Source organism: Myotis davidii, unplaced genomic scaffold (genome assembly GCF_000327345.1).
Source record: "Myotis davidii unplaced genomic scaffold, ASM32734v1 scaffold1307, whole genome shotgun sequence".
Lineage (NCBI taxonomy): Eukaryota > Metazoa > Chordata > Mammalia > Chiroptera > Vespertilionidae > Myotis > Myotis davidii.
The window spans coordinates 329,682-341,508 of record NW_006298623.1 but is presented as its reverse complement, the minus strand read 5'-3'; the positions used below and the strand labels follow the sequence as shown (position 1 = coordinate 341,508).

The window sequence follows — 11,827 nt, the reverse complement described above, 5'->3', positions numbered from 1 at the left end:
ATTTTGTCTTTCATAATATATACCAAACTGTTATAAATGTTCCTTTTTAGCTAAATATTATCCAGTAAGATAATATAGTTTTATTAACCAATGTCACCCCAATAAATTCAATGCTAATAACAAAGGAAAAGAAATAAAGCAGCAACATGAATTTTTCTCCTTTTCAATGTATATAATTGTACCATTTTTCTGTTTAAGGAGACAGAGACTGGATCCCAGACCAGAGCATAAGTCCTAACAGTGCAGTTGCTTCGGGTGCTGTGCAGAGTGGCCAGAACCCATCATCAAGTAGAACACAGCAAAAGATAGGTGAGATGGACTGTACATACTGGACAGTGACATGTTGGTGATTCACGCTATTAGTTTGTCTTTAGCAGTTTACTAGCCACCTGAAAATTAATTTTTGCAGTGTTATAATTTAAACTTAGTCATTTTAACTAACTGTCCTATACTTTTCTCCCCAAACCAAAAAACCTAGAGTCATCATTATTCCTGTCAAACACATACACACACACAAACAAACTGAGTTGCAACCTTAGTTATTTGCTGTAGCGATGTATTGGAGCATAATGTTCTAAAAATGTAGCTCAGGATATGGTGTATACTTTGGACAATCCTTACCTACTCAGTTTCATTACGCTCTGAGGAAAACTGTATTCATACTGGGTTTTGTGTACTTCTCCACTTGGTTTATATGATGATCAAATATAGCCATTTACGTAATGAATAGTTTAGGCTAAGATTACTGCTGAGATACCTCCATTCTAAACCTAATGTTGAGGGTGTTAACCTGGGGCTCTTGATTTAGTTCACTTGCTCTATTCTCTAACCTAAATAATTGCAAGATTTTCTTTTGGCATGTTGAATGTGTGTTGCAATATTTTCTTAGTGAGTATATGCAGAGAATTTTGACATTATTCCAATCACTAGTTATTATTAGTTCATTTTTGTTATCCAATAATGCCTGCTAAAGTAAGTTTGACTTATGCCAAATTTTATGTGAATTTGCAATAAGTAACTGATGAATTAAGGCAATTCAACACAGATGTGTTGACTATGTTAGCACTGGGCTGCACTAGGGGATAAAGGATGCATCAGTAAGGTTCCCTGAACAATTTAGGAGGGACACTTGAAAAAGGGGGCTTTTTGCCTTTGTCTGAAAGCCATCTTAAAACCAGAAATTTAATTACATATAATTTGTACAGATATGTAAGACTTATATGTCTCCCTTGCCCTAATCCTATGATTAAAGCTCCTTGGCTAGATGAGATATTTTCCATATGCATTTATGTTATGAAACTGTCAGACATGAGATATTTTGAGTGCAAAAATCATCCATTTATGACAAATGTTTTTTGACTCTATTGTTAGGTACCCATACTCATATCAGAATCTAGATCATCTTCAAAAATTCTGGTTGCTTCCTTCTGAGTGAATGTTTTAAGTCACGGTATATTGATGAATACAAATTCACATGCAGCATGCTCTGAGAAACTTGTTGCTAAGACAAATCTTCATACATAATTATCCAAATGCCTTTAAATATCCATTTGGAATGGTCAGTTGAAATCAATAATTTACTATTAAAACATCTGTGAGAGTACCGACTTCAGGCCAGGCACTACCAGACACAGGTGATATGAAATGGCCCTCCTTCCCGTGGCCCCAGAGCTGAGTCTGGCACAGAGGTTCTCGGATGTCAGTGGGAGCAGAGTCATGGGGGAGACCTATTGTAATACGACTCACCTCACCTCACTCCTAGTGATTCTGATTTATTTGGGCTGAAATAAGCTCCGGGAATTTGCATTTATTTTATCGACAACTCCAAGTTATACTAATATAGTTGTCCAAAATCATATATTGAGAAAACTGCTATATAGATATGTAAGCATCAATTATATCATCTCTAAGTTTTATAAAAAGACTATGAGAGACATAGTTTTGGGGATTGAAGTGTAATTAATAATAGTTATAATAGAGGTAGGTACCTGTGCAGTCTTTTAGGCATGGCGATGGTAAAATAATTGTTTTGCCACTGAAAAGTGTAGATATGCAAGGTATTGGAAACTAAATGACATTTCAGCCAAAGCTTGAAGAAATCATAAGATTCACCAGTTAGGAGCGTAGAGAAATGGCTTTATGGAGACAAAAATGGCTTTATCAGTGGCCTTATGTAAAACAAAATTTTCCTGGCTATGCCATAACTTGTGGAAGTCTTACATTCTGAACTGATGCCAGTATATAAAGGAATTCCTATTTCTGCAAGATTTTTTAGATTTGTGAATGTAAAACACGATAGTTATGAAAGATATGTATGTTTACCAGCAAGTCCATTGATTCTACCCACCTCCTCCTAAAACCTACTCCTAGTCCTCCCCCAACCCATCTTTCTGTCTCTGTAAATGGCACCACCATCCAAACATTGCTAAGTCTGAGCCCAGAGAATCTTCTTGACTCTCCTACTCATCACATCCTATTAATCTGTAGATTCTGCTGTTTTCAGCTCAAATCTAACCACTTCTATCTGCTCAAGATGAACCCAAGCCAGTTCATCACCTCTTACTTGTCTCCCCAAAATTCACTTTTGCCTCTTCATAAAGCTATGATTAATTCCCATCAAATTCTACTACTGATAGTCAGTGAATGAATTATTCATATTTGTTGTCATAAAATTATTTACAATTTATAGGGAGTGGATCGTATTTCCCATAAATTTAAGTCATAGATTGTATCATGTCAACCTTTCTGCTGAAAAGCTTCCCATATCCTCTTAGAGAAGATTGAGAAAAATCATATTCCTTACTGTGCCTTACACAGCAGCACCTGTATTGGCCCTGCCCGTCTTTTCTAACTGCAGCTTCTCCCCCATCACAGCCCCACTGGCTTCCTTTCTTTTCTTAGACAAGCCACACTTTTACCTTATGTCTTAGCTTTAAACGGTGCTCTTCCCTCTGACCCAGGATGCTCTAAAGCCTTCATCTCCATCTTCATATCCTCATTCATATGATTGATTCTTTTCCATTATTCAGTCTCAGCCCAGAGGCTGCCTCCTTAGAGAGAGGCCTTCTCAGACCATCCCATCTATTTAATGCTGGTCTCTTGAGTCCCTTAATCACATTTACCTTCCTTTGTCTTCCTCATAGAACCTATCACTAAATGAAATTATTTTCGTTTACTTGTATATTTTCTGCTGATCCTACCCACAGTTGGGGGAAAAAAAACAAGAACCTAGCCTGTCCCGTTCATTGGTGCATCTTCAGTGATGGAACAGACCCTGGGTCATTGTAAGCACTTAGGCAGTGCCTCTGACTGAGGGTGGCTGGAGCGTGGGACTGTGTGTTAGTCTGGAGTGCAGCTTGAGGGTAGGGCAATGTCTGATTCACTTAGGAATAACCTGGATCCTGACACAGTGCCTAGTAGTTTTAGGATTTGACACATGATTTTGTAATTGAATTGGATAGGGTGTGAATTTACAAGTTCTCAGAGTTGGAAGGGATTTAAGACATTATTCTGTCCAACTCTTTAATTTTACTGGCAAGATATGAATTTTCATGTCTCAGGTCAGAAGCTGATTTCTAATTCTGGGAGACGAGACAGGTTCTTGCTTCCCAGTTTAGCATTTTTTCTACTAAACCGTGCTGCTGAATAAAATATCCATATGTGTTTCAAGAACTGCTGGAAAACACATTTCTATGTTTTATGTACAAATTCTCGGTAGTTTACACAGTTGAGCAAGAATATCAATAGACAATAATGTTTTGCAACCTTTGTTCAAGAATGAAATATTGGGTCTTATGACCAGAATAGAAATTGTTACTGAAACACTGTGCAAAAACCATGTTGCCCTGATGATGCTTCATCAATTCTAATTTGTAATTAGAATAGCAACCATGACTATTGTTGTTATTCAGTGAGTGATTCATATTTTCATATTCCTATCGGCATTCTTGTGCCCATTAATATAACCCAAAGGCATCCTTCAATTTTATCTTTCCAATATTTGGCATTGTCACATTAGTAATCATAGAGCATATATTCTTCAGCTAATACCAACGGCGATTTCATGTGTTATATTTAGAGTCTAACTGTGATCAGTGTTAATCTATAATTTCCCAAGATTACATTGCCAGTGATGGCACAAATTACTCCTAAAGTAATTTCTTATATTTATAATCTACCAACTGGATGGTAAAAAAGTATGGAATGATCCCTGCAATAGTGGCATTTTTCATTAATGCCAGCCTTAACTGTGTCTCAAATCTTAACCCTACCAATAACATTAATAAGCTTATACAATAAACATGAAAGAGAATGACATACCCACCTACATGAATAAAATAAATGACTAAAGTCAAGGACCAAATTAGAGCATCTTCTGTCTCTGCATGTTGGTTACTCTAAATTGCATTTTGAATGTATTTTCATTAAGAAAGATGGTCTGTCTCCTTGCTGTGTGCTAAGCATAAGTCTGATTCATTTCTGGTATACTTTTATTTTTTTCTCAATTGGCTTCAATTGCCCTCAAGTATTGTGGCAACCAGATGTTGTTATAAGAGTTCGGAAAGTATTTGTACTCTCCTGAATTTTCTAAAGGACACCTACGTTATGTCAAAATGTTTTCACCTCATATCTATCTGTGTTGGCAGAAGTCCAGTTCTTGCTAATAATTCTTTTGTTTGTTTTATTTTCATAAGCATGCTAAACCCCTTTAAATTTTATTTGACTGAAACCTAGCACAATACAGATAGATGGGTGTGGTTTTCTCCATAGACCTATGCTGGAAGCCAATTCCAGCATGTCATAATTGCAAGAGTTTCCGTGAAAAGGTTGATGGAACTGGGGGACTCAATAAGGGCTGAGTCACATATGTTGTCACCTGTTGGGAATGGCTGATGGCTTTTCCCCAAACCTGAAAAGGGATGGATTGCTTGCTGCCAGACAGCTCAGGGCATCTTAATCTACATGTTATTGCCTCCTACTTGCCAAACACCTGAACAGCTGTAGGCTAATTTCCCCCAATCTGACAATGCTTCTGTATAGGAAACCCTGACACTCTGATGTGTATATCTCTGCCTCGCTCAGGACAATTTGTGTTAATAAAAGCATGGGGTCCTGAGATAATTCCTTTTAGCTAAGCTCCTCTGACCCCCAAATGCCTTTCAAAATTATATTTCGTCTCTGGACTCTTTAAGTTATACATGGCCCCCTTCTCCAGATTGCTTAACCCTTCTTGATGCTGGAACAAGAGCACCAATAGACCTAAAACTTTTGACTTATGTAGGTGATTTGTTGTTACATGCACTGACCTGTGCTTCTATTTTTGTTCCTATCACTGCTTCATTATGCAGGAATGAATGGCAAATTTGCTTTTATAGGTGGCTATGGATAAAATATTGGTTCATTACATATTATAGGTAAAAGGGTAAATCATTTTTAAATTCTTGCCATTAAAATAATTCTTAGGGATATCTACATTTATTTTTCTTAAAACATAGGCAAATTTTTGTCAGATATTTTTTTCCATAATAGTCCCCAAACACAAATAGACACAAAAGGTTAGGATCTTGTTTTAATTTATTCATAATTTTATTCCAACAAAAAGTGTTTTCAAAATTGATTTCTGAAGTGTTTATTAAAATTGATGCCCTTTGGGACTTACCCTAGTCAGTTTTAATTGCTTAAATAATTACCCACTGCATTAAGATTCTTCTTAGGGTACTAGCTACATTCAGAGTAGATCTGTAAATTTAAAAAAATAACTCAATAGTCATTAAATATTTAATACATGCCAACTGTCTGTAGCTTCTCTTCTGAATTTTACATTTTCCTTTGAGTCAATAGATTGGGCATAATGCTATATGGCATATGTTCAGGCAAATCATAATTTTTATGATAATGACAATAGCACTTCTCTAAAGATTTTAATATTTTACACAATGCCAATTTGTGTTAAGGGAATGCAAGCTTATCTTCTAATATAAATCATTTATACTTAATATAAATATATTTATCTAAATCAGAACAGTGATTCAGTACGGTTAAAACTTTACCAGTACTATGCATTTCTAAATTTGCACCTTGAAAATTCCCTTTATTAAAGAATCTTGGAACAGTGCCAAATTATAAATTAATTATGTTGTATTAGTATAAAATTTGAAGGGATTATTTTCTTCATACTATGAAAGAGACACACTTGTTGAAGAAACCAACGAAACCAACCTTTGAAATAAATCAAGCCCTGACTGCCGTGGTAGAACACAGTGATAACCTGACTTAGATCTGTGCTTCCGGGACTTTTCCACTGAGTGCCCCATAAGGCAGCAGAGAGTGAACTCATGTTTAGGAAATTAGAGATGTGTTCTCACTTTCTTTAATGCCTATACTTTTAATTTTAAAAATAATTTATACTAATCTATTTTGTCTTCATCTTTATTTTTTAAAAATGTATCTTTATTGTTTTAAGAGAGGAAGAGGGAGAGAGAAATAGAAACATCAATGATGAGAGAGAATCATTGATCGGCTGCCTCCTGCATGTAACCCACTGGGGATCGAGCCCGCAACCCAAGCATGTGCCGTGACCAGGAATTGAACCATGAGCTCCTGGTTCATAGGTTGACACTCAACCAATGAGCCACTAGGGCCGGGCTCCATGTTTGTTCTAATATAAAAATAAGTTACATGCCATCAGGTATGGTTCACTAGGAAGTGGCACCATGATTATCCTTGGGTTGTTTCCTTTGACAAGGCATAGTGTGGTATTATCCTAGAATTTAAGAAAAATGCACAGCTGTTGCCTAGGAGATAGATGACATAAGATTGAGTGCTGTATTGGACAGAAATTGACTTAGTTTGCAGATTTTTTGCTTTAGTTAATATTAAAATTATTTAATCTTTTTCTGAATATAGAAAAATTATGAAAAATTTACCGAGAAGTATTTTTTATAACATGGGAAAAGTAATTTGGGATTAGCAAAGTATGGATGATAACCTAAAATTTAATTTTTCATACACTCTCTTGCATGAATGGAAATGCTCTAAGATTAGAGGACTGGTATTTTGTGTCTTTAAGCACTCATTCAGAAATTAAAAAGTAGTTGATTTAATTTTTTTTCATTTTAGGCAAGACATCACAGAGACCTTCAACAGCAAATTTACCACTTTCCACCTCTGTTAAAATAAGTTCCAACTATAATTTCTCCTTCCATCCTCCACCAAGAAGTGCCCCAGCTCAATCTTTTTCTAGAGCTGCTTCTGAAATTTCAGAAATTGAGCACATTGATATTACTGACCACAATGAGCCTTTTTCAGACAACACTGCTGACCAACAAGCCTTCGACAGTCTGGAAAAGGAATTGAATGGGCTGAGAAATCTTGCAGGTAATGCTGTGTTGTTGATGTTTTTTTTTTCACTGTAGACAATGTTAACTCTGCCCTCTGCCTGATTCTTCATATCCTGCTCCAAGAAAACAAGCTAACAAACAAAATTTACCTCTTTTAACCATCCAAGTTCTGTGTCTATTTTCTTGAATATCACTTGAGGTCACTCTGAAAATGTTGTGTGTGGATGCCCGCCACACAAGAGATGGTCCCCCCTTAGGTCACATGATACCTAGTTCCATTGTCTTGCATAAGAACCTTCATGTGGACAGAAAAAATAAATTTGTTCTTCTTTCTGCAAACCCACTGAGTGGCTAATCTCTGTAAGCTGTATGAAAGCTGCTGTCCAACATCCCTGTTGGAGAATTAAGCTATTAGATGTTTTAAAGCAGTATTTCTTAAGCTTCACCTTATACAGAGAGCCTCTGGGGATCTTGTTAAAATGCAGGTTGTGTCTCTGTATTATCCGGGGATGGGCCTGAGATTCTGCACGTCTAACAAGTACCCAGTTGAGACCGATGCTAGTAGTTGGCTGACCAGTTTGAAGAGAAATTATGTCTGTGCATTCTACTTCCTAAACCTCTGTGGATGGAGAATAGTAAATCATAACCACATTCTTGAATTTACAAAGGTCTGGTTCAGTAACAAAACATCAGGGGAGGAAATCTTAATATTCGTCAGAAAGTTGTTCACTCGGTTTGATGGAAGCCGCTGCAAATCTAAGAGGCAGGCCAGAAACTTCTCAGGGCCTGTGGGTTCCCCCATGGCTCCCCCCTTGGTTGTTTTAGTGATATTTACCTTAGAATAATGACTTTTTTGTTTTCCTAAAAAAGGCTATATCTTGGTTTTGAAAAATTCAAGCAATACAAAGAAATACAAAAGAAAGTCTAAATCCCCACAAAATTTTACTATTCTGAAAAAAACTATTATTAATATTTAATGAGCTTCATTTTAAACTTCTCTGCTTATATCATAAACATACATATAAGAACTTATAGTTAGGAGGATGGGTTATAGGAAATATAGTAATAATTTTTTAAAAATAAACTTATATTCTACATAATTGTTTTTAAAGTTATACATTTACTTACCCAATATAATAAAAATAATTGAACGGAAACTAAAGGATATTGTACATTTCAAATAAGTTTTTTAAATCACAAAAATGTTTAATCACAAGAGGCAATTTCATGTAGTTTGACTTAACATTTTGGAATATTTTCAATTTTTATGGTCCAACCAGTAAAATTAAAAATTAAGGAAAAAGGTAAAAATAAACAGTAAGCAATTGAGACCATTTTTTCTATGATTTATTTTAGACAGTAATAAGGTATAAGAACTCATTTATTTCTGATTTTTAACCACATGTAATTATAGATAGCACTGAATACATCTCTGTTATAGTGATATTATAACTTTTCATTTTTTCAAGGTATCCTTTTATTTCTTCTTAATGAAAATTCTTATGGATTAAATGATCAGTACCAGCATTTTTGCTATGACTTCCCAATTTTGTGCCCTTTTTTTTAATCCTCATCTCAGGAAATGTTTATTGATTTTGGAGAAAGAGGCAGGAAGAGAGATTGCTATGACTTCCCAATTTTGTGCCCTTTTTTTATCCTCATCTGAGGAAATGTTTATTGATTTTGGAGAAAGTGGCAGGAAGAGAGAGAGGGAGGGAGGGAGGGAGGGAGGGGGGGAGAGCGAGAGAGAGTAGAGAGAAAGAGAGAGAGAGAGAGAGAGAAAGCGAAAAACATGATTGGCTGCCTCCTGTACATGCCCAGACCAGGATTGAACCTGCAATTTAGGTATGTGCCCTGACCTGTAATTGAACCTTCAGCCTGCTTAAAGTATGAAATTAGTGGATCACAATTTTTCCCCTTGCACTTGGACATTTCTCTAATCTTCTATCTCTGAATATGTGCTAGTTCATCCTTTAGCACAATTTTCCTTTTAAATTTTGTTTGCTTGAATGTGATTGTCAAGTAGCTTTTCCCCTAAGTAGGGCTCATGGTAGTTCAATTTCTTGAGTTTTTTCATGCTTCCGAATGCCTGCTACCTTTATATTTGAATGGCAAATTGGCTGAGGGTAATTTCCCTGGATCCCTTTATCTTAAACCTTGTACATACTGACTCGTCATATTCTGGGCCTGAATTCCCCTCTGAAGTAGTTTGAGGTCACCTTGATTCTTTACTTCACTATCTCTCCTTTTCTCACTGGATATTTGAAAAAAAAATTCATATCTTTGAAACTCAGTAACTGAACGAGGATTGTTTCAGTTTTAATAATCCAGCCTTTCTTAAAATAGAGGGTCCTCTTTCTGTCTGCAAAATAAGTTCCTCTTTATTTTCAGAGAAATTTTCTGCTATTGTATATTTAAATTGCTTTCTGTTCCATTTGGTTTTCTCCTGCTGAGAAACCTATTTTGTTTATGTTGGATCCTCTTTGTACAATGCATTTACTATGTTTTCTTCAACTATTTAATCCATTTTTTTAAACTTTCTTTGAATTTACTGTGATTCTCTCAAGGGTAGCTTCTATGTCAGAGTTACAGTTTTCAGTGGGCTATAGGCTATTCCTTATTGGTCACCTTAATAAATTAGCTCTCTAAAGGAATTGCTTTGACTTGCTTTAGTAATTTTTTACATTGGTATAATTTCAAACTTACAGAAAACTTGCAAGAATGCAAAAATCGTACAAGGAACTTCGGTATATACTTTATCCAGTCACCACCTGTTTGTCTTTTGCCTCCATTGCACATAGGTGTACACACACACACACACACACACACACACACCTCTTTTTTCCCCCTAAACCATTAAAGAGGAAGTTATAAACATCATGATCCTTTTACAAAAAATTTGGGGGTGCATTTCCCATGAACAAAGACATTCTCTTACACAGCCATAGTAAAGTAATAAAAATTCATAAATTTAACATTTATGTAAGAGAGTAGCTAATACATAGTGCATATCTAATTTTTAAAAATTGTCATGATGTTCTTTATAGGTTCTTTTTTTCCTGGTACAAAATTTAATCCAGAAACAGATCAACATTTGATTTTTTCCTTTTTTGCTATCCACCATGTTTGATCTTTGATACTAGTTTTGCTCTTTTTAAAAATATTGTTTTTGCCAAACTGGTATTGCTCAATGGTTGAATGTCAAACCATGAACTAAGGGGTCCCAGGTTAGATTCCAGGTCAGGGCACATGCCAGGTTTTGGACTCAATTCCTAGTAGGCGACATGAAAGAGGCAGCCAATTGATGGTTCTCTCTCATGGATGTTGCCTTTCTATCTCTCTATACCTCTCCCTTTCTCTCTCTCTAAAATCAATACTAGTAAAACCATATTTTTAAAAAATGGTGTTATTATTACTTTTTGTAGCCAAAAGACTTATGGGAATTTTCTTATGGTCTTGATCTGTTTTCTACCACATTTGTCTTTTATTTAATAAGGAGAGGCACAGTGTACAATATTCATGCACTAGGGGGCGGGGAGTCCCTCAGCCTGGCCTGCGCCCTCTCACAGTCTGGGACCCCCAGGGATCAGGCCTAAGCCAGCAGGTGGACATCCCCCTCACAGTCCAGGACCCATCGGTCCTTATTGCCTGCCTGCTCACTGCTCCTTAGCACTGCCTCGAAGGCAGGAGAGGCTCCTGTCGCTGCCACTGTGCTCGCCAGCCGTGAGCCTGGCTTCTGGCTGAGCGGTGCTCCCCCTGTGGGAGCGCACTGATCACCAGGGGACAGCTCCTGCATTGGGCTTCTGCCCCCTGGTGATCAGAGCACATCATAGTGACCAGTCATTCTGGTCGTTCCATTTTAACAGTCACGTAGCCTTTTATTATAATGATTCTTTACATGCTATGAATTTGTGGATTCTGGTTTGTTTGTTTGCATAGCTAGTTGATATCCTTTCTTTGTATCTTACTTGCTCATACTCATTGTGGGTAGCTTTGCTCATATCCTGTCTTTTCTAATATAGTGAGAATCCATTTTTCTTGAAGTGCTTTATACCTGCACTGAGATCTGTCAGTTTTCTCTTTAGAGCTATACTTGTGGGTTGACTATTGCAGTCTTCTGTATCCTGCTAGCTCAAAGTCCTGGAGAGGATAGATGAAGGGCTGGGGAGCTCAGCCTCCTTTGTTGGAGGATCTAGGTTCTCTTATCTTTTTTTAAAATTGTATTAAATGGCAAATTTCATTGAACCTGGTTTCAAGTGTGTTCTATCCCTGTGGGGACATCTGTAGGTTTACAATTTACTTGCCTCTGCTTGTCAGTACTTTTGATATTCTCATGTTCCTATGATTAGCATATTGGGTGGGAAGGGGGTTGGGGTGAACAGCAGTAACACTCAGCTACATCTCAATTAATCTTCTGTTTATGTCTTTGCTTGCCCCTTGTCAAAATTTATTATGTCAACTTGTAGCCCTTTCTTTGTGTGGTTCCT

General features: G+C 36.6%; 1 protein-coding gene across 1 annotated transcript in view; it reads left to right on the top strand.

The window, feature by feature from the left end:
* The window catches only part of ZBBX (zinc finger, B-box domain containing), a 90,956-nt gene that overhangs the window by 69,799 nt on the left and 9,330 nt on the right, over positions 1 to 11,827 (top strand). The window contains exons 15-16 of the mRNA XM_015570757.1: positions 199 to 309; positions 7,120 to 7,377. Coding sequence (XP_015426243.1) covers positions 199 to 309; positions 7,120 to 7,377 — 369 coding nt within the window. The remainder of the gene's footprint in view (positions 1 to 198; positions 310 to 7,119; positions 7,378 to 11,827) is intronic.